Below are 23,570 nucleotides of genomic sequence, written 5' to 3' on the forward strand. Positions count from 1 at the left end.
GGATGGGGGTCCTGGGGAGTGAACCCCGGGGCACTCAACTACTGAGCCATATCTTCTGTCCTTCCTATTTTTAACTTTGGAAGGATCTAAGTTACCAAAGCTGGCCTTGAATTTGCAATCCTCCTGCCTCAGCCTCCCAAATTGCTGGAATTACAGGTGTCACCATGCCCAGACTCAAAACCTTTATTCATAAATGTAGGAAAATCTTGAGATAAAAGACGGTTATTATTAATAATCAATATTGATATACACTTGAGAGATCTTTCTTTGAGATTTGAGGGTAAATGCAAGGAATGTTCCTCTTTTCATTAATTTTTTTCCTAGCCTGTTTTGCTTTGCAATGAAGGATCCTCTCCAGGCCAACTTCCTCTTCAGCTGTCAGCTAGGGCTTCAAGGACAAACTGATAAAATCTTTCCAAAAGTACAAGGCATCTTTTTCATCTTTATTAATCAAAGAGTGCACCATTCATTTCTCATGAAAAAGACCAACAGCCGCAGATCAAGGTTTCTTTGGATTACTGCCAAAAGCCAAAAGTCTATATAATTAAAATACTAGATTTTATTAAGAAGTCCTTTTTTTTTTAACAGAATCAGAAAAAAAAAAAAACAAATTGTGGGTTGGGGTTGTGACTCAGCGGTAGAGCGCTTGCCTCACACATTCGAGACCCTAAGTTCGATCCTCAGCACCACATAAAAATAAATAAGTGAAATAAATGTGTTGTGTCCAACAACAATTAAAAAATAAAAATATTTTTAAAAAAATGTTACCTCTACCTAAAAATAATTGCCTTGAGAGGCTTTAATATCTTGATTAGTAGTAGGAGGATCTCAAGTTCTAGACTAGCCCTGCCAACATAGAGAAAACTGTCTCAAAATAAAATTTTAAAAGGTTAGCATTGTAGCGAAGTGGTAGAGCACTTGCCTAGTATAAGTAAGGGCCTGGGTTCTATCCCCAATATCCCATGCCACTCCCCACAAAAAATATGCCTTTATCAAGTCTCTAATCACTTTGTTCTGACTTACTACCAAGAGGTGTTAAAAGTCTGAATTTATAACAGGGTAGAAAAGGCAGCTGGAGGCTCAGTATCTAATAATCCCAACTACTCAGGAGCTGAGGATAACAAGTTCAATGCCCACTTGGGCAACTTAGTGAGACCCTGTATAAATATAAAAGAAAACGGGTTGGGATTTTAGCTCAGAGATAGAATGCTCCTGGATTAAATGCCCAGCACTTAAAAAAAAAAAAAAGAAAAGAAAAGAAAAAGAAAAAGAAAACAAATTGATAAGACAGCTAGTAGTAGATATAAATAAAATCAGGCCTAAGTGTTCTATACTGCATTATAACATCAAAATTGGTACAACCTTTCTAAATTTTATGGAGATGTGAAACTAGACACATTTCATTTAATATTAAACTGGTAACCCAGAAGAGCATATTGACTTATTTTAGAAAATATTTAATGCAAATTCACATACTTATTTCATGCCTTAAAATACTTTTAATATCTTATATGAATTTATTCAACTTCTTAAATTTTTACCTTAATTTTTACAAAACAACTAATCTGTTATTACTAGACCTAAGCTTTCTGGCTGATACTTTTCTGAATATACTGTCAAGTATAACTATCTAGTCCCAATTCAAATAACTAAGAGAAATACAAACTATAAAATTAAAAGTATTATCAATGTCACTTACTTTTTGCATTTTTCACAACTGTACATATTGTCACCTGCAAACAGAACAGATCTAGTCATTCCTCTCTAATTACAGTAAATTACTTTCTTTTGGTTCTGCAATTCTTTGATTTTGCCAGCTGCTGATCTCATAGCACAATAAAACAGGATTTTATTCACTCTTTTAGTCTCTGCTCCCGAGTTGGCTCATAAGGTTTACCTTACCTAAAATATCCTTCAAACTCCCTCTATTTTTAATCTTGAAGACCTACCTCAAATAACATCCTTTTCGTTTATTCACTGAATGAAATTTAGTGACATTCTGTCTTAATAGTCTTTCAAGACACTGAACACACAAAAATAGTGAAGGAACTTAAACGATGTGGAGCAGTTCATAGACAATTCAAGATATACAAATTTTCAGTTATTTTGGTTGAGTTTTTCCTTTTTTAAATATCAGAACACCTTTAAGACATATTATCTGGTACTATAGGAATTTGTATAAATTCCTTCAGAATATGACTTTTCTTATTATATTTATACTGCCATGGTAGATACTGGCCATTATGCCAGTATGGGCAAGTATTATTTAAGCTGCTCTAAAACTACCCATAGATATAATTACACTTCTTACCTTTTAATTCATCTCTGGCAAAGAAGGCAGCAAGACAATCTTGCAAGGTTACTACTGGACCCCAAAACCAGCTAGGGACACATGAGACAACAAACCTGAAACATCATTGACAGAAAAAAAAGGAAGTGTTCTGCCAGTACAGCAGAAACAGCAGTTTCAACAATCAGTTTTAACGAGGAAAATACATACATACCTCTTCACATATTCCATGAAAAAAGCTATCCAGCCTTGTGGAGCATAGGCTTCACCACATGATCCTGCTTTGACTATAGAAGTTGGATGACTCGTTGAATGTAGCTTAGCAAGGTCTTCCTTGCCAGGAATTGGCAAGGACAGATCTTGAAAGGTCTCGAGGGTTACAGATACCTAAAATTGTTTTGTGTTTTAAAAAATGGAATAAAAATAATCCAGCACAAGCATTTATAAAGTTAGATTTCAGACTCTAAAGATCAAAGCAAGATATAATAAGCAAACTCAAACAAAAATCCATACTACTTTTATAGTAGTAATAGCAAAAAAAACACTTATTCTGTACCAAGTGCTGTTCCAAATTTAATTTTCATGAAAACCTTGGATAGTGGCCATTGGCAACCCCATTACAGTCATTGATATTGCAGTACCAAGATGTACCCCAAATCCAGCCACAATCGTTTGAAGTCCAAGATCTCACTATGTTGCTCTCAAGGCTGATCTCAAACTCCTGAGCTCAAGTGATCTTTCCACTTCTGCCTCTCAACCAGCTGGGACTACAGGCTGATAATAATCTTTAAATTCTGTTTTGTTTTGTTTTGTTTTTAATAGGAAGATACAAAACCTGGCATCTAATTTTAAGCAAAATCATGCATCACTTAACAATGGGAATGCATTATGAAAAAGCATTGTTTCAGGTGATCTCATCATTGGCAAAAATTATAAGAAATGATGTGATTCTAATTTACACCCTGGTTACTGTCTCTGAATTGACATTATATTATCTGAGCATTAATCTTAACATGGGAAAATACTTACAAGCCAGAAGTAAAATCAAATGTTAAGATATACCATCACTGCCTTGTGCCTATGAATAGCAAGCTTCCCAGCATGCTAATTTCATCAGCTTTGGCAGAATATACATGTGTTACCAATTCCTGTTGCTGAACAACTTCTCACCTTTATGTGTAACCCAAATAGATGAAGAACTTAGTAATGTTCGTGCCTGTCCAATGATAGGTCAAGACCCATTCTTTAGAAAAAGCTGCTTCTGTTAGCTCCAAAAAGTAAATTCTATTCGTAGAATCAATTTATATTGATGCAAACATGAGAAATGTATGCATGATCAAGAGCAGCAATAAGAAGGAACCAAACATTTCATACCATTTTTTCAGGTTTTTAAAAAAGAGTATTTGACAGAAATTTTCAATTTTCTGTGTATTCTCATTCCCTCATACTCACCCTATCACAAGTCAGACACTGCACTGAACTAATGATTGTTCCATCAAATATGTCTGAAATAACACTTCTGTATTTCTTATGCTGTTTTTTTCTCTTTGGAGATGCAGACTGAGCTAGGATTGAAAAACAAGTGTAGAACATTAAAAAAAAAAAAAAAAAAATTCAAAGTAGTTTCTTTAACATTCTTCTCCAGAAGGTTTCACAGTAAAAACTATAATAGAGAAATTTTCAAAATACCCTTCGAAAGCATTAAACAGTTAAACCAATCAGACAAGATTTAAGCTCATTGTTTAAAAAAAAAAAAAAAAAAGTATTTTATACTTGGCCACCACAAATGTACATATGGAAAAATAAAAAAATTCTGAATTAGCACAATATTCAAGTCATGTTTTTTCACTGCAAAATGAAGAGTTTAGCCTCATCACTGGGAAATTTACATCTATTATGAAGGTCAAAAGAAGAGGAAGAGGTTAGAAGTAGAGAAACAAAAGCTAAAGATGAAATAGGAGGCTTCAGTCTGTCCATTTTTATTTCAGAATAATTCTGCTTTTACTTGTTTTTGTTACCAAGTAAAGCTTTATATGAACAAAGGGTTCAATTATTAAGCTGAGAGCCCTTTATATATTTCTGGATACAAGTCCTTTATCAGCTATATAATTTGCAAATATCTCCTCCTAATATTACCTTTTCTTTCTCCTAACAATGTCCTTTGCCAAGAATTTTTTATTTTTTTATGGATTGTGTTTTTGATGTCTTCAGGAATTCTGCCTAAGCCAAGATCATAAAGACTTTCTCCTACGGTTGCTTCTACCATTTTTAAAGTTTCACAGTTTTTAATACTGGAATTCTCAGACATAGTAAGTGGGAATGCAGAATGATAAGGCACTCTGAGAAACAGTTTAGCAGTTTTGCACAATGTTAAGCATAAAATGAAAATAAAATTCACTAACTCAAGTTCTAGATATTTATCCTAGACAAACAAAAGCATGTCCAGACAAAATCCTATACATAAATGTTTACAGCAGCATTATTCATAATTGGCCCAAACTGAAAACAATTCAAAAGTCCCTCAAGGGGTTACTGAATAAACAGTGTATAGTCTTACAATGAGATATAACTCAATAATAAAAAGGAACGAACCTGGACATGCAATAATGCAACTGATTTCTCAAATATATCATGCTAAGTGAATGAATACTGTTTGAAAGCGTACATACTGTATGATTTCATTTCTAGGATGTTCCAGGGAAAAGGAAAACAATAGGAAAAGAGAAGGATGTAGGATCATTACAAAGGAGTAATATGAGGATATTCTTTGGGGTATTAGAATTGTTCTGTAGTCTGTTTTTGAAAACATGTACCTGTGCATGTGCTAAAACTCATCATACTCTACACACACACACACACACAATTCGACTGTTAATTTTAAAAAGAATATTCCAAACACACAAAGATTTAATCATGGTTGTGTAGATATCTGTCAATATTAGAAGGTCAAATAATATTTCTTAATTAACACTTTAAATTATTAAAATCAGCATTCTAAATTAAAACCCAAAGCAATGGAATTTGAATAAGGGAAACTTTTTACCTTTTTTGTGTGTGGATGCCAATCCTGGCCACAAATTCCCTGATTTAGGAGGGCTTGCTGATAAACGTGGATTAACACCTTCATTTGACAGAAGGCTCTGTGGTGTAGACAGGTCATTCAAATGGACATCAGTGACATATTCTGTAATATTTAAAATTTATATTTTACCTTAAATAGTAAAATTATTGCACATGTCCAATGCTGATTTTATACATATGCATATTATATATTTAATTTTTATTTTATTTTTTGGTACAGGAGTTGGACTCAAGGATGCTTTAACACTGAGCTACCTCCTCAGCCCTTCTAATGTTTTATTTTGAGACAGGGTCTCACTAAGTTGCCTAGAGCCTAAATTGCTGAGGCTGGCCTCAAATTTGTAATTCTGCCTCAGCCTTCCTAGTCACTGGGATTACAGGCATGTGCCACTGTGTCTAGTCCACATTAATTACATTTAAAGGTTTCTTAGATTGATGTTTTGAATAAAATTCACTTTAACAAATGTCAAGTCAATTATTTGAAAAACAAAATGCTTGTTGAGAAAATAACAGTGCTTTTCTACCTAGGAATCTAATTAATGTTTATAATACATTACTGTTTTGTAAGCATTTCAGGAAGTGAGCAGTGAAAATAAAGCCAAAGAAGATCTTATTTGTCCAAATTTAGTAATTTAAAAAAAAAAAAAAAAAAACACAAGCTGGGCACAGTGGTGCATGCCTGTAAATCCCAGTAACTCAGGAGACTTGAGGAGAATTCCAAGTTTGAGGCCAACCTCAACAAATTGGCAGGATGCTACCTCAAAATAAAAAAATACAGAGAGCTAGGGATGCAGCGAGTACCACCATACCCAAATGAAAGGTTTTTTAAAGTAGGAGAAAAAGAGATTTTCCCCTCCCCCAGGAATAAAATACTAATCAAAATCAGATAAGAAATCCAGGCATAAAATAATCATCATGTCTGTCCTTACTGTGATAAAAGGAAAAACACCTTTTCATTAGGAAAAGATCTTTTTCTCTGATACTAGGGATTCAACCTAGGGACACTTTACTTCTGAGCTACATCCCCAGTCCTTTTTACCTTTCATTTTTAGACAAGATCTTACTAAATCACTCAGGCTGGTCTCAAATTTGCGATCCTCCTACCTCAGCCTTTACAGTGGCTGCAATTATAAATGTGTACCACCACACTGGCCTCAGGAAAGATCTTTTGTAGAACCAAATTACAAAATCAATCAAGAAAACACCAGTTCCATGACCACTATTTGATAGTTTGTTGTTGGATTCCTAGATCCTAATGCATATTCCAAAGTAAGGAACTATGCTCAATGAATACTTGAATGAAAATTAAAAAAAGGAATTGTTGATAAGAGACCCTGAGATGGAATGCCCACAGGGATTTTTCCAGACAGTATAAATTAATTTTTCACATAGGCATTTCTCAATATGTCAATCAGGATTCATCAGACTGTATAATATTGGGGGTAGAAGATTCACTCTAGGACTTTCTATAGGAAAATCAATTAATGTGATCTAGGTTAGGAGTTGGCAAGATTTTCCTGTAAATGGACAGATAAAAAATATTTTAGGTTTTGCATACCATATGGTCTTCATCACATTTTTTCATCAAGGCTTTAAAATATGTAAATAATCAGGGCTGGGGTTATGGCTTAGTGGCAGAGCACTTGCCTCACACATGTGAGGCATGGGGTTTGATCCTCAGCACCACATAAAAACAAATAAACAAAATAAAAATATTATGCTCATATATAACTAAAAAAAATTTTTAAAAAGTATGTAAATAATCAAACCCCAATTTAAGTCTTTACCTAGTTTCTATACAAAAGAAAAAACCTATTATTAAGCAATAAAGTACACTATGTCCTTCAATTAGCTTATTAGGGCTTCTGACAAGAAAGGGCTAGACAGCAGTACAGGCCGTCTTTCAGAACTGAAATTTCATACATTTATTGACTAAACAACTTCTACACAAGGTCAATATAATTAAAGAGGATAATACTCCTAATTTTACTGACTAGAAGGTATACATAATATACACAGGAGAACCCTAAGTCTTCTTAAGGCTAAGGAAATATTATTCCTCCAGAACAAATTTTGGAATAATTTGAATACCTAAACAAATTGTTTAGTAGCTCTCACTCTTCAGTATTATACAGAAGACAAACTTTTTGATATTTGTGGTCATTTATCTTAAATACCACATTACAACAAATTTACTTTTTTTTTGGGGGGGGGGGTACTGAAAATTGAACCCACAGGCCCTTAACCACTGAATCACATCCCCAGCCCTTTTTTATATTTTATTTAGAGACAGGGTCTTGCTAGGTTGCTTTAGGGCCTTGCTAAGTTGCTGAAGCTGATCTTGACCTTGCAATCCTCCTGCCTCAGCCTCCAGAGCCCTTGGGATTACGAGTGTGTGCCACCATACCCAGCAAAAGTTGCCTCTTAAAGGCATAAATGTAACCTGTAATCCCAGTGACTTGGGAAGCAAAAGAATCACAAGTTCTAGGCCTTGGCAACTTACCAAGACCCTGTCTCAACAAAATAAAAAGGGGCTAGGGATACAGCTCAGTTGGTAGAGTGCTTGCCTCGCATGCACAAGGTCCTATGTTCAATCCCCAGCATCACCAAAATAATTTAAAAAATTAAAATAAAAATGGCTGGGATGTAGTTCAGTGCTCAGGGTCCCTGGATTTAATTGATTCAATTGTATATGTGTGTGTGTGCATGTGTGTGTGTGTGTGTGTGTGTGAGAGAGNGAAAGGAGTCTGAACTGCTAGAACCTGTTTCCTATGATTTCGTGGCATAATAGTTATAAAAAAATTAAAATACCCTTGGATTGTTAAAAAAGAAAAGCTTATACCAAACTCTGAGGAGCCCAATTTTCTACTAGACTTCTCTTGAATCTTTATTTCAAAACGAATATGACTTAATTTCTTTTATGGTACTGGAGCTACATTACCAGTTCTTCCTATTTTTTACTTTGAGATAGGATCTCCCTATGTTGCTTGGGCTGGCCTGAAACTTGCAATTCTCCCTCAGCTTCCCAAGTAGCTGAGATTACTGGTATGTGCTGCTATGCCCAGTAAGATGACGTTCCTACACTATTAAATAACCCACAAAATTCCTCTTATCCTCAGGTGCCATAATTTTGTGACTTTAAATTAAAGCTCACATGCAAATATCACTAAATTAAGTCTACTAATTAGAAAATAACAATTACTTAAGCACTCGTTATCTACAAATGAAATACTATCATTTTCATGATCAAATTATTAAATTATCACCTGAAGTTCTGCCATGTATTTGCACTTTGACAGTTTCCTGGTTGTTCAAGTCGAATGTTTCAGACACAGAGTCTCTATCTTTATCTAATTCTCCTTCAGAATTTACTTTATTAATCTTATTGCACATCTTCTCTTTTTGCCAATCTTTTGACATTTCTGAATTGTTCTCATCATCCTGAATTAACATTGTTGTTTCATTATTATCTTCAGAAAAGCCATTTCTGGAGCCATTTTCATTTTCTGTTTTATCACTGCTGCTACAAGATTCACAAGACTGAAAATCTACATCTGACTGACTCTTTTCTTCTTCCATGGTCTCCTCAGTAGTTATGGTTTGAGGATCTTCCTCTACTTCCATGACCTGCTCTTTCAGTTCTTCATGAAGCAGATCCATTAAACATCGAAGGAATTCCTGAGCATCCTAATATATCAACAAGATAGTTACAACTTTATTATGTGTACATAGGAACTTAAAGGAAAATAATCAACATAGATTTTAAATATAGAACATTAAATTAAGGAAATAACAATTTGTGTAGAATGGCAATAGAGAGATGGAAAACACTAAGTTCTAAAAAGTTATATAAATAAAACAGAAGTTTCAATAAACTAAAGATGATCTGGATGTCAGCTTTTATTAGTGCTGCTATTAATAAACCATAGAAAATTACATAGAAAACATGTGATAATCAGAATTCCTCATGTGATAATCAGAATTCAGATAGATATACTAAACATGAATATTATATAAGTTTTGCTTAAGCTTTATCCAATATTGTACTGTATTTCCTTGATCAACTGAAGTGCTTATTGGACCCTAACTCACAGCACCAAATTATAACCATTGGTGTCCCAGAAATCTGCATGGGAAAAAATGAACAGAGGATGCGAGGGGTGTAGTTCAGAAGTAGAGTGCTTACCTAACATGTGTGAGGCCCTGAGCTTGATCCCCATCATCACACACACACCAAAAAAAATTAGTAAAAAGAATGATAGTAATAAAAAATAAAGTGTGAGGACCATGTATAAATATTAAAGATATTATTAAAAACTACAATAATTGAAACTGCCACATGATAACAATCCAAAAAAAGACCAGTCAATGAAATGAATTAGAAAGCCCAGAGACAGCTAAGGGTATAGCTCAGTGGTAGAGAACTTATCTAGCATGTACAGCAACACCACACAAAGACCAGAAACAGACCCTGACATATATTAATATAAGCATGAAAAAATTAACAAAGAAATTTTTTAATCAGATAGGAATTCTTTCATTTATACAATTTGGTACAATTTTTTAGCTGTTTGAAAAAAATAAAATTTGGGTCATATTGCAATATAAAGTAAGTGCCTCGTGTAATGAATCATAAAAGGATAAAATATTGAAAATGTATCTGCTCTCTGTATGTGGAACTTGAAACTAGAAGCACTTAGAAGAAATACACATTTACCCACACTCAAAGTTTCTAGAAAAATATACACATATCACAAAACTGAAAGTTGTAAAACAATAAACATGATAAAGGGTTACTATTCTTGGCAAATACAGACACAAGGAGCAATAACCAAAAAAAAAAAAAAAAAAAAAGGACAAATAAAAAAAGCATAATAGCCTTTTCCAAACTTATTAAGGATTATGAAAATTATGAATGAAAAGCAATAGACTTACTTGTTGAGAATACCCCCGAAAAGTTGGATTTACAGTTTTAATTCCTTGAAATAGATTAGTAGGCACAACAGATCCTGGCCTGAGGAAGAAATCATTTTGAAAAAGAAATTTTTAATTTTTACTTTAGAAATTAAAAATCAAGAACTCAAACTGATAAACTGAAAAGTGTTTTTAATGTTTTAAAAAAACTCATTCAAAACTATCCAGCATTATGTTCCACAGGCTCATCAAAACATTTTATCACTGATGTTTTAAGTGACATTGTACTGCTCTTTTCTCAATTAAGTGATATTTCTTTTTTTTTTATCATATTTCACTGTATTTTTCAAAAATGCAACTTCCTGAGTAGTTCTAAAACAAAATTAACATATTACAGCAAATATTATTGCCCTATAACTAAATTTTAGAACAAACTGACACATTCAGGGAGACATCCATAAAGGTGTGGTAGTGCATGCCTGCAATCCCAGCAATTCAGGAGGCTGAGGCAGGAGAATCACAAGTTCAAGACCAGCCTTAGAAACCTATTGAGACTCTAAAAATAAAAAAGAACTGAGGAAGCAGCTCCATGGTAAAGCACCCCTGAGTTCAATCCCTAGTACTGATAAATAAAGATATCCATGGTCTGATTTTGGCATTGTGAGACTGCTACTCCTGCATTATAACTCACAAATTTTGGTAATAGCAGTATTAGCAGTTCAGCACTCCAGATGCTTCTAAACTTTTAAACTGAACACTCCTTTATTTGGGTGTTAAGTTTCAAATGTAACATGCCTGAAACTTAACTGAACTGCCATGAATGTCTATCTTCTACTTTTTCCCACTCCAAAAAATAGGCCTGCATCCTTTTAATATTTATAAAACTCATTTAGAAATATAATAAGAAAAATATATAAAGTACATACCTGCTCTTATGCCACAATTCTGTCATTAGTTTGAGATAACTTTTACAAATGGCTGGTTTCTTATCTGTTCTAGCTAGTCCGCCACAATCAAGAAAAAACTGTGTCAAAGGTGGGCTAATTAAAAAAAGAGAAAGGTTAGAGTGGAATCAAGCTTTTCTTTTTTAACAATCCAAGGGTATTTTAATTTTTTTATAACTATTATGCCACGAAATCATAGGAAACAGGTTCTAGCAGTTCAGACTCCTTTCTACTAGTTCTCACAAAGCATGCTTCTCTAGGTGCAGAAGATTGGCACGTCTGCTGAACTCAGGTACCTTCTCTTTGGCTTCCTTCTTTTTCTGATCATTTTCTTTTACATTTCAGGAAGCTGTCTCAGCTCTTAGAGTGCTTAAATTCTCAATATGCATATTAATTTCCTTGGCAAGAATCTTGCCTTTAACTTGCTTGTTTTATACAATGCCAATAGCACACTGGATAACACTGTAGACTCTGACAGTTTTGCCATGGTAACATCTGTGGGGCATTCCTTTTTGAATAGTACCCCTGCCTTTAATGTCTACAATATCACCTTTATAAATTCATGGACGTGATCAAAAGAACAATTCCAAGTGTTCTAAAAGACCTAAAGAACATATACTGTGTGCCTTTCCTCTTGTCCTTTGTGTTTGTAATTTTGATGAGTTACTGGAAGATTGCAGATCTGGCTGAAAGCAGAATCAAATTACTGATTAATTTTTGGTCACTTAATGAATTGATAGCACATACATCCCTATATCGATTATTTCCTTTTATGGAACTCAACCCATTCAAATCAGATTTAGCTCAACCATATCATTCCTCCACGCTGCCAGATCTAGTTAATGCCCTTTCAGTTCTCTCTCAGTAACATCTGTCATAGGTAACTACCCTTCATTCTTAAACAAACCTTCTCTTGACTAGTGTAATTCTCTTTACCTCTCAGACAACTCCTTTTCCATTTTATTTGTTCTTTCTGCTCTCAGGCATAAAAATATTTTTAGTATATATAAAGGATGCTATAATTTTTCTTTCCTAAATATACTCTTATTCTTGGACAATCTGAAATTCCCACCCATACTCCAGTGATGGTCATATTTATATAAAGTCAACCAACTTATCTAAACTCCATTTACAGCAAATGCTCAAAATGATGGCTGTTACCATTTCAAATTTAACATGCTTGAAATTTAACTTTCAAGTCAATCTCTTCCTTCTCCTTCTACATTCTAGTATGTGGTAATGTTACACGTTGATGATGATGAAGTTAACAATCTTTTATGAGTTTGATTAGCTTCTATGATTCTATTCAGTTACAGGAAAAAGGAAAAGGACCAGATCCAGACCTGCAATAAATTGACTACCCTATGAAGACACCTGGATAGCCAGTAAATTATCCTTTGCAACATTGTAATTTTATCATCCATATCTTTCCCAATGAAATCGAAGAAGATGAAAAGTAAATTTGTGGAATTGGTATTGTGCAGTAATCAACAAAAGATCTAGAGCAACAAATGTACACACAAAAATCCCAGATTCTGAATTCTACTCTAACATTTACTATAAGCTGGTAATCTTTGTTTTTTTTTTTTTTTAAATATGGAACACTTCATGAATTTGTGTATCACCCTTGCACAGGGGCCATGTTAATCTTCTCTGTACTGTTCCAATTTTAGTATATATACTGGTTATGCAAGCACACTAATGAGCTGACAACCATGGCAAAATTATTTAACCTTCTGTGGTACACTTTCTTATGAGTATTAAAAAAAAACAAACCATCAACCTACAATCCTTTCATCATATAATTATTAACCTTACAGTCTCCTCCCTTTGTCCACTGACTCTAATCAAACCATATCAATCAATCATTATAAGAATGTCTCTAATTCATCCACTCTTTTCTTACCACCCTAGATGGTGCAAACCACCACAATTTCTTGCCTAAATCACTACAGTTTCCTAGCTGGTCTTCCAAATTCCATTCTCTTCCCCCTCCAATCCACATGGCAATCATTCTAAAATGTAAACTGGATTATTTAGCTATCCATTGTAAAAATTCTCCAATTGTTTTACTTCACTAAGCATAAGACCTAAATCCTTCATGTGGTCTATGTTACCTGGACCCATGCTATTTACCCCCACGATTATCATACTCCTATCACAAATTTTCTTCCAGTTCCTCAAAAGTGTCAAGGCTGCTTACCAAATATTCATCTTTCTGTGCTGAATGTTCTCCCTACCCTTTATACAACCAGCTCATACTCATTCTTCAAGTTCCAGACTAAATCTCACTTCATCAAAGAGGTATTCTCTGATTATGTAATAAAAATTATTATTTTTTATTTCATTGGGTTATGGAACATAATGTAATTGGAACATAAGAGAACTAACAGTAAAGTGTTAATAGAGGGTTATGACTACTAAAAACAAGATTACTCTGGGAAGAAATATACTTATGTTTAGTCTCCAATCACTATTCTAAAATTCAATCCAGTACAACGTCAAAATCAATGATTATGAATTCTGGTCCTTACTTAATACCTCTACATCTAAGAGTAATAACTGCCCTTTCTACTTTGTATGATTTAGAAAAAAATTTTTTTGAATGCTTTGTTAGTGAGGTTTCCACTTCCAGGGAAAAAAAATATTTTCATAGGATTTCTAAACTAAAAGTGATCTGAGGGATTAATTACTTCAAGCTCTTTATTTTCTATATGTTAAAAAAAAAAAAAAAAACTGCCTATAGTCTATGCCAGGACCAAAAGTGTTGGAAAACTATAGACATGCAGACAGTTACCCCATTTGAACAACAATGGATTGTGTTCTAACCCAGATCTTTGCCTACTCTATTTTGGGAGTTAGTCTACTATTGCAATAGCATGGTTTTCTGCTCAAAGAGTAACTTTTTAAAACTATACACGCACACACACACACACAAAATTAAGTTACTTCTTACCAGTTAGAAAGAGCCTGCAAAGCTGCATTCATATAACAAGTATTTCCAATATTTTTCAAACCTGTAAGACCTATTGGGAAAAAATATAAAGTCCTCATTTAAAAACACAAAAGATACTCAATTAGTCATCAAAACAGTTTGATGACAATGCAAAAAACTCATGTAATGAGAAACAATAAAAATCTTTTCTCTCCATTTCCATGTGTAACACTAAAGCAGTATTTGTTAGCTTGAGCCATAAAAAACTGCCAAAGTTCAAACTACACAACATCAATTTCCTGTGGTTCAAGCCAAGACAATAAAGCAGACACTGGATAAATTTCTCTCTTCCATGTATCTTCAAGTTCACAGTAGGCAGCAGAATGGTGAGCATAGCTGCCTTCCATTTACACTCAAGTTCACTTACATTACTTTATCACATTATTAAAAGATGAAATAAAGATGCAGGATGAAGCTCAGTGCACATGCTAGGCAAACGCTATGTCACTAAAACTACATTTCTTACCTGGAAATTTAAACTTCTAAGAATCTCTAAAACACAGCTGAATTAGTAACAGTTGTCAACAGTATCCAATAAAATAATACTGTGGGCTGAATTAATGGATTAAAACAGAAGTGTATGAAATATATATTATTTCTAGTAATGTTAAACTTATAACAAAGTGTTAATCCCCATTTTATTATTTTAATATATACTAAATATACACCTAAAAACAATTATAAAATAGAAAATTTGAAGTTTTTACCATGAGCTATAGACCTAAAAGAACACAAAAAACGTGAGACTTATTCTCATGTAGGGGTTGAAGTAAGGGAGTGAGGGGGGCAAAGGTCTATCATAATCACTTCGTTTTCCAAATGAATGTTGTCCCTTAGAAGTTCTAAGGGGATACATGAATATTTCCCCACCAACTGACAGGTTAAAAATTTAAAAATGGGTTGAGAACTACTGTTCAAATAGATATCAAAAGGCACATTAGCAAAAGGTCATAAGGCCCAACTGTAAAAGAGTCATTAGGATCCCAGCTTTGGTAAAGTGATTCCACAGAAACCAAAAGTTTGCTTTATTTCCAAATACATAATAGAACATGTTTCTGAACTCTCTTTTTGTAATTATCTCCATTCCCACACCTCTAAATTTTGAAATTTTCACATTACGTATTTTCCTTAAGTAACAAGCAGCCAAACAAAAAAGGGGTGTTACACAGGAGAATTATGTTACCTCTTGCCTTAAGTTCATCTTCTTCTTCCACTTCTATATCCAGATCATCAAATACAGCAACCAGAGGAGTTTTCAGCGTTGTGTTACTAGGTATTTTAAAATCCTTATAGCAAAAAGATATAGCAAACTTGAATAAATCCTTAGGGTAAAAAAAAACCTTTAATTTTAACTTATACAATTACTAGTAGATGTTATTTTAATAGAACCCTAAGAATTTGTGGTATTAGCAATTATTCTAAAATTGACATTTAATTTTGAAGGAAATATACATCTATGCTAATTAATAGCATATCATCTTGGTTTTATTAATATTTGAACTTATATAAAAAGTTACCTTTTATAACTGACTTTCCTAAATTTAAACTCAATAATTGAGTAATATCATATCTCAATTAAAATAAGACCTCCAAAATGTACTATCCTGCATTGTCTTTTCAGATCTTTCTAACTTTTGCAAGAAAAAGGTGCAAAATTTTTCATCATAACAAATCAACATTCGTAGATTTCAAATATATTTTTTCTTAATATATATTACTATACTTAGCTTGCACACTCTTATGCTTATTAGTCAAAAAAGTATTTAAATAACAAAATTCCAACATTATTTCCCAAGAATTGGCTTAACTCAGACATTGCAAGTGATGACCTGTTGGCCAAATGCTAGCCTACAGTTAAAAAGAAAGACCCAAAAAAAAAAGAAAGAAAATTTGAGCTAAAGTTTAAAATATCAGGAAAGTGCACATAAAGAACAGAATTTTCAATCTGTCTTTTAATATCATAAGATCAAGGCACACTGAACTCATTCAACAACAATCAAATAGAGGACAGGAATACCATAATGCATTTAGCATGTACTCTGGATCTCCAACTTAAAAGCCTTATCACATCTTTCCAATGCAGGCATATGTACTTATACCCACCCACTTATATCTTTACTTTCCTTTCTGGTATCTATAGATACTGAAAATTTGAATAGGTTTCATATTTTCGCTTGTATTTATAAAATAATTGTTTTATAAAAATGGTACATGTTCACTTCAATCTGAAAAAATCTTAATGACATTTGCAAGGTTTCCAATGTTTTATTATTAATACTTAGGTGAACTGAATTCAAACAGCCTATAAATTCTGCACCTCTAAAGAAGTTTATAAAAATAACTTTTCTTCTGAATAATAAAATATTCCAATTCATCAGGAAGCTGTATGAAATTAAGTATCAGTACACTTATTCTACCAGATTCAAAATTCATTAGAATTTTCAATCTTAATCTATTTTGGCAGAAATGGGAACAGACTGGCTGGGGTTGTGGCTCAGCAGTAGAGCGCTCACCTAGCACGTGCAAGGCCCTGGGTTCAATCCTCTGCACCACATAAAAATAAATAAATAAAAAGGTATTGATCCAATACAACTAAAAAATAAAAAAAGAAATGGGAACAGATATCTTATTTAATTTACTTTTAGTAAGTAATGCTAATAATAACTTTGCTTTTATAAACTGTGATCAGTTTCTTACATGATTAAAATTTTAGTCAGCACATCACATCACACTTTTGTTAATAATGTAAGAATCAAAAAAACTTATTTTCGGGGCTGGGGATGTGGCTCAAGCGGTAACGCACTCGCCTGGCATGTGCAGGGCGCTGGGTTCAATGCTCAGCACCACATACAAATAAAATAAAGAAGTTATGTCCACCGAAAACTGAAAAATAAATATTAAAAAATATTCCCTCTTTCTCTCCTCTCTCTCTTTAAAAAAAAACTTATTTTCAAAGTATTAAAGCTTTTGAAATATATTAAACACTTGTGAATAATAAGTAGGTACTTGCGGAAGAAATAGTAATGGTGATAATTTATTGGAACCATTCAATGTCAATCTGGCAATGCAACAAACATTCCCTGTCTAAAATCTACTTATCTTAGGTTATAGTGTGTAAGGCAAGCAATTTATTGTCACAAATGTCAAGCATCAAAATATGATACAAAGATACAACAGAAAAATCTGAGTTGGCATCAAGAACAAATTTAGAACCAGGCATGGCAGCGCACTCCTGTAATACCAGAGACTCAGGAGGCTGAGACAGCAGAATGGCAAGTTTGAGGCCAGCCTCAGCAACTGAGCAAGGCCCTCAGCAACTTAATGAGACTCTGTCTCAAAAAAATAATAATTAAATGGGCTGGGGATGTGGCTCAGTGGTAAAATACCCCGGGGTTAAATCCTAGTACCACACACACATAAAGAAAGGAACCATAATACAAATGCAACATATCTTTTACAATACACATAAGGAAAAAGAAGCCTCAGGGTTAATCAAATCTAATCAAATGATAATCAGAATAAGTTCGCAGTTAACTGTTATAATTTCCTTTTTCTTATTTTTATATGACTGGAAATTATGAAAATTAGGTGATCAATCTTCACAAGTCTATACATGTACTCTAAGTCTCTTGATCCAAAGGGAGAAAAATCTCTAATTTAAGACATACTATATTTCATTATATTCTATCTAATTTTCAATAATTAGTAAAACATTCACAATAATAAAAATGGAGGTAGAGAGGGGAGGGAATAAGGAAAAGGGAACTGAATTAGTACCTTCCATTCTCTAGCAAAGAAGGCCTACCATCCTACAATCAGATTTGCTAGAAATAAAATAAATACTTAAATCATTTTCTTTTCAGATCATTAGGTACTTTTCCATCTTATTTGTTTTTAATCAATACTTTCCTTTTTTTCCCATATTTTTCATTGGTATTTTATTTTGAGATAAGGTCTAAGTTGCCCTAGCAGGCCTCAAACTTACAATCCTCCTGCCTCAGCGTCCCAAATAGCTGAAGTAATAGGCGTGTGTCACCATGCCTGGCCTGCTTTTCCATCTTCTGACAGGTGGGTTTCAATCTCATCTTTATCTATCACTCTATACTCCTCCCAAAAAGGAGAAGTGACACATTGCAGACATTTTTAGAATATGAGTAGGTTAGGAAGGCTTCCTTTTCAAATTTCAACCACATGAAAATTTTTGAAACTGCTAACTATTTGATATCTTAACTAAATGGGTTTAAATTACCTGGACACTGTTTTCCTGTGTTTGCTGAGGTTGTCTTACATGAGGCAATGAAGGCTGAGTTCCTAATTTTCTATCCAAAAATACTTCTTTGCTGCAAGCATAACACCAGACTCGAAGAGTGGTGAGGTTCACAGTTAGATAATGCTTTGTCTCCTGTATAATTTCACAGGAGAGGGAGAAGAGGAACCACAATTAGATATACTTGAAAATATTTCTTCAAAAGATCACAGAAGATAAACTGCTGGCCTTTGATGATTTGTGATATACCCAAAAGAGCTAATCTAGAAACTCAAAAAAACTGTTCTTCCAATAAACTGCTAAAGCATAGTGAATAGTAACAATACCTAAGTCCATTAGAAGTTACTCTATAATCCATTTCCCCCCACTATTCATTATATAAAGATAAATGGGAAAATGTAAAAGTATAAGACTACTCTGCAGTCAGCAAAGTAAGTAGAATATAAGAAATAATGAAACTGGGGATGCAGCTCAGTGATAAAAACACATTTGAGGCTCTGGTTCAATATGCAGCACTGCCCCCCACCCCCCTCCAAAAACAAAAAGGGAAAGAAGGAGAAAAAAATGATAGACAATAGCAAGTAACTATTCTAGGAACTGAGAACAGCAAAATAACAAAACTAACATGAATCAAAGCACACAACAGCAAAACAGCTCAAGCAATAGGGAATATGAGATCTTGAATAAATAAAACTCCAGTCTTTCTCAAGTTAAATTCTGCAAAAGAATTTTAGCCCTGCCTGCAGAAAATGATGTGAGTGACTAATTTCTTGTTCTCCCAAGGCACACATAGCAAGTACCATTCTAGCTTCACAGAAGCAAATTATGTATAATGATGCCTTGCAGTTCTGAGTATTTCGGCTTAATTAATTCTCTTGAGACTTACTTTGTTCATCTTAAGACACAGTTTGTTCGAGAAACTTGTAGTTTAGTATGTGAAATCTACCTAATACTATAAAAGATGCATGCCAGGGCTGGAGATGAGGCTCAGCGGTAGAATGTTTGCCTAGCATGTGCAAGGACCTGGGTTCAATCCCCAACACCACCAAAAAACAAACAAACAAACAAACATGTTAATAATTGAAAGATGCATGCCAGAGTTACACGGGAAGCACCAAACAGAGCAAAACAAAGACGACACCAGTTAGGTGACAGGAAAAGGCAATACAATATGAATCGAAATATAAAGCTAGCTAGACCATGTCATATACTTACATATTGCTCCGATTTCAAAATCCATAACCTCCTAATATTCCAGCCATGAGTATTAAGGCACCTCAATATACCTGGATGCATACTTAAATAAGTATTCTCTGAATTTAGGTTCATTCTAATATTGGTCTTCTTTGCAATTCCCCTCCCTACTTACCAGGACACTTTTAACTCATTAAAAAAAAAAGACCAAACTTGAATTATGACTTGAATTAATAATGCTCTATTGACTTTTTCTTTCTTTCAGCCATCTTAAAAATTGTCTCAAAAAGCTTATGGGTATTGCTCAATGGTACAGTGGTAGAGCACAACAAGCTCAGAATATGCAAGGTCCCAGGTTCAATCCCTAGCACGCGCACATGCACGCGCGTGTACACACACACACACACACACACACACATTTACATTCTACACTGTCTCAAAACAAGTTTTTTTTTTTAAAAAGTTTTGTATTAAAATATATTATATACACACCTGAGAATGTATGGTGCTGTGATCTACTTGTGATTCACCACAGCCAACATATGAACATCTATTCTATAAATAATCATACAAGAAGGAAAGTATTTTATAACATGAGAATGTATAATAGCATTAAAACCATATTTACAACCAGATCTTAATTACATGTTTTAATGATTACTTTTCATAGTAATTTAACTTAAAGGTACCAGGTACAAAATGAAACCAGAATATATATATCTCTAAGTTGAAAATTATGTCACCTCTAATAAAAGGCAAGCATAAAATATCTCAGTGACTAAAAACTCTGTAAGAGCCTTCTAAGTTAAAATTCTTCCAAAATTTAAAGTTTAGTATTTTGTTATCAAATAGTGATGTCTTAAAACCATGCTCATTTATGAAATTCTAAAGTGTCAAAAATTTTTTTGGTTATCATTATTCAGATCTACATTTATACTATCAAAATTTTCAAGGAAAAAAAAAATATATATATATATATATACACACATACCTCCAGGCATGCCCAAAGATTTGGTCCTCTGACTTTACAATCCTGACAAGTACCCTAATGAAAGGAAATTTAAAAAGACAAAATTTGTTATATTGACACAGCCAAAGATATACAATTCTCTAATAACATCATACATTTTTAAAATGAGGATTCATAAATAATATTTTATTAAAATGCACATTTGGGAGAAAAGCCAAGTATGATTTTTTTTAAGAAAGATTGACATCTTACATGAGATTTTTGTATCAAATCTTCTTTTGTTATTTCACCAACTGAATCCAAATGTGGACAATGATTTCGAAAAGCTGACATTTTGTTAGAATTTTTTTCCTGTTTCCCAAGGCTTTCCAAATGAGGCAGTATCTACGGAAAAGTGACCCAAAAATTTTAATAAGAAAATGCTAACATACTAAAAATCATTGGGAGTGAAAAATAACATACGAATGATAAGTTCACAAGTTTGCCCTGCAAGAGTATATTTTCAAACATCCCAAGATAAGTTTTATAATTGAAATTAATCTGAACATTGGAAATTTCTCTATCTAAACATCTTATTAAATTGACACCCATGGATAAATTGGTTCTCCATGACTTTTCCTGATCTTTCCTCCTTCCCTTTTCACTTTTTTAAAAATATTTTTTTAGTTGTAAATGGACATAATACCTTTATTTTGTTTTATTTGTTTTTATGAAATGCTCAGGATCGAACCCAGCACCTCACACGTGTGAAGCAAGTGCTTTAAAACTGAGCCACAACCCCAACCCCCATTTCACTTTTTATAGATAAATAAAAGGGAGGAAATTCAAATTACCCACTTCTGAAGCATTTTTATCCTTTTTTTTTTTTTTAAGATTAATCCTTTGGCTGGAATAAAAATTGAAAAGAAATGTCAAATGAATCTTATTGCAGTGGCATACACCTATAATTCCACCAACTTGGGAGGCTGAGTCAGGAATATCACAAATTCAAGGTCAACCTCTGCAACTTAGCAAGACCCTGTCTCAAACAAAAAGAAAGGAAAAAATAAAAAAGGCAGTAGCAGCAACAGCTCTTCCTGTTTCCTTTTGTAGTTTTGCCTACTCCTGTATCAATCAGTGAATATGTGAACAATTTGAAGTCTTGCCATTTCTTTATATTCCCATCCCAGGCAACTATCAGAATACTTGCCACATGAAGGAGCTTGATGAACGTGGCTTTAACCAAAGCCCATTTCAAGTTTTGTTTGTGCTTCTGGTGACATATCCAACAAATCATTGCCAAATCCAAGTATCGCCCCCATGGTTTCTTTCGTTGTTTGTTTGTTTGTTTTTTTGTTATCAGAGATTGATTCCAGGGGTGCTTAACCACTGAGCCACATCCTCAGCACCTCCCCACACCCATTCCCATTTTTTTTTTTTTTTGGTGGTGCTGAAGATTGAACCCAGGGCCATGTGCATGTGAGGCAAGCACTCTACCAACTGAGCTAAATCCCAAGCTCTTTTTTTTTTTTTTTAATTTAGAGGCAGAGTCTCGCTGAGTTGCTTAGGGCCTCACTAAGTAGCTGAGGCTGGCTTTGAACTCACAATCCTCCTGCCTCAGCCTCCCAGCTGCTGGGATTATGGGCATGTACCACTGCACCTGGCTATCCCTCCATGTTTTCTTCTAAGAGTTTTATAGCTTTAACTCTTTATGTTTAAATCTTTAAAATATCTGAGTTAGTTTTTGTACAGGGTAGGACCCCAATTTTATTCTTTTGCTTGTACTTATACAGTTTGCCCAAAGTCACATTGAAAAGAATGTGCTGCTAGGTGTGGTGGTACACAACTATAATTCCAGGTATTCCAGGGGCAGGAGAATCACAAGTTCAAGCTTGGCAACTTAGCAAGACCCTGTCTCAAAATAAAATTAAAAAAAGGGGCCCTATCAGGTCCCCTCTAGCCCTGAAAGAGTTCTGTTTCTATTTACACTTGAATAAATCCTACTATTACACTCACTCATCCTTGTCTGTGGATTTCTCTTCAAAAAAATAAAAATAAATTCAATAAAATAAAGAGCTTAGAGGATGTAGCTCAGAGGCCCCAGGTTCAATCCCCAGTATCACAAAAATAAAAAATAAAGACACTACCTTTATTCTTTATTGTTTGCTTACAATGAGTTTCCAGAATCTATTTTGTTCCACTATCTGTTAATAGGATAATAATCTGAGTACAGAGGCTATAGACATTATTTTGATATTTTATAGTTACAAAATATACCTCCTCACTATTCCCTTTTAGTTTCCTTGACTATTCTCTGAATATACTAGAAAATATAAATTTTGCCTTTTATTTCCCAATATTGATACCAATTATTTAATTTGGCATTTTAATGCATTTACTAGAACTGGTAATACAACACAGAATACAAAAATGATCATGGACATCCCCACCAATTTCCCATTTTTAATGGTTCTGATGTTTAAGATACTTGCTATCACTTCCTTGTCCATTTAGTTAGAAATGTTTTTAGGCAGGGGTGCAGAGGTAATCCCAGCAAATCTAATTTCAGTGATTCTAATCCCAAGGACCAGGGAGGCTAAGGCAGGGAAGGAAGATCCTAAATTCAAGATCAGCCTCAACAACTTAATGAGAGGCCTGAGAGGCCTCATCAATTTAGTGAGACTCTCAACAACTTAGGAGGATGCTGTCTCAAAATAAAATATAAAAAGGACTGGGCCACAGTGAATCCCACCATTATGTACATCCATAACAATGGGGTCCTAATTAGAGTAAGACATGTTCCATGCTTGTACAATTATATCAAAATGTTTACTGTCATGTATAATTAAAAAAGAATGAAAAAAAAAAAAAAAAGGACTCGGGATGTAGCTCAGTAAAGCACCAGGAGTTCAAACCCCACTACCAAAAAGGGGCGG

General features: G+C 33.8%; 1 protein-coding gene, 1 non-coding gene and 1 pseudogene across 11 annotated transcripts in view; all 3 read right to left on the reverse strand.

Moving 5' to 3' along the window:
- Usp33 (ubiquitin specific peptidase 33) overlaps positions 1-23,570 on the reverse strand; it is a 70,206-nt gene that overhangs the window by 25,320 nt on the left and 21,316 nt on the right. For 6 of the 10 annotated variants that reach the window (XM_048814104.1, XM_048814102.1, XM_015490540.2 and 3 more), the window contains exons 2-15: positions 20,908-21,039; positions 20,677-20,730; positions 20,178-20,240; positions 18,474-18,626; positions 15,408-15,510; positions 14,186-14,255; positions 11,212-11,325; positions 10,307-10,385; positions 8,638-9,058; positions 5,334-5,474; positions 3,743-3,855; positions 2,505-2,677; positions 2,312-2,406; positions 1,700-1,733 (exon numbers count right to left, since the gene is read on the reverse strand). In XM_048814104.1, the coding sequence (XP_048670061.1) occupies positions 1,700-1,733; positions 2,312-2,406; positions 2,505-2,677; positions 3,743-3,855; positions 5,334-5,474; positions 8,638-9,058; positions 10,307-10,385; positions 11,212-11,325; positions 14,186-14,255; positions 15,408-15,510; positions 18,474-18,626; positions 20,178-20,240; positions 20,677-20,730; positions 20,908-20,988 (1,694 nt within the window). In that variant the 5' untranslated portion in view covers positions 20,989-21,039. The remainder of the gene's footprint in view (positions 1-1,699; positions 1,734-2,311; positions 2,407-2,504; positions 2,678-3,742; positions 3,856-5,333; positions 5,475-8,637; positions 9,059-10,306; positions 10,386-11,211; positions 11,326-14,185; positions 14,256-15,407; positions 15,511-18,473; positions 18,627-20,177; positions 20,241-20,676; positions 20,731-20,907; positions 21,040-23,570) is intronic. The other 4 variants (XM_048814105.1, XM_015490542.2, XM_015490539.2 and 1 more) reach the window with 1 other exon arrangement.
- Positions 11,277-11,877, reverse strand: LOC107146431 (annotated as a pseudogene).
- On the reverse strand, positions 12,820-12,926 carry LOC125620020. Its single transcript, XR_007351603.1, has one exon. It is a non-coding gene; the product is annotated as a U6 spliceosomal RNA (small nuclear RNA).

The sequence above is a fragment of the Marmota marmota genome, unplaced genomic scaffold (assembly GCF_001458135.2).
Source record: "Marmota marmota marmota unplaced genomic scaffold, marMar, whole genome shotgun sequence".
Taxonomy (NCBI): domain Eukaryota; kingdom Metazoa; phylum Chordata; class Mammalia; order Rodentia; family Sciuridae; genus Marmota; species Marmota marmota.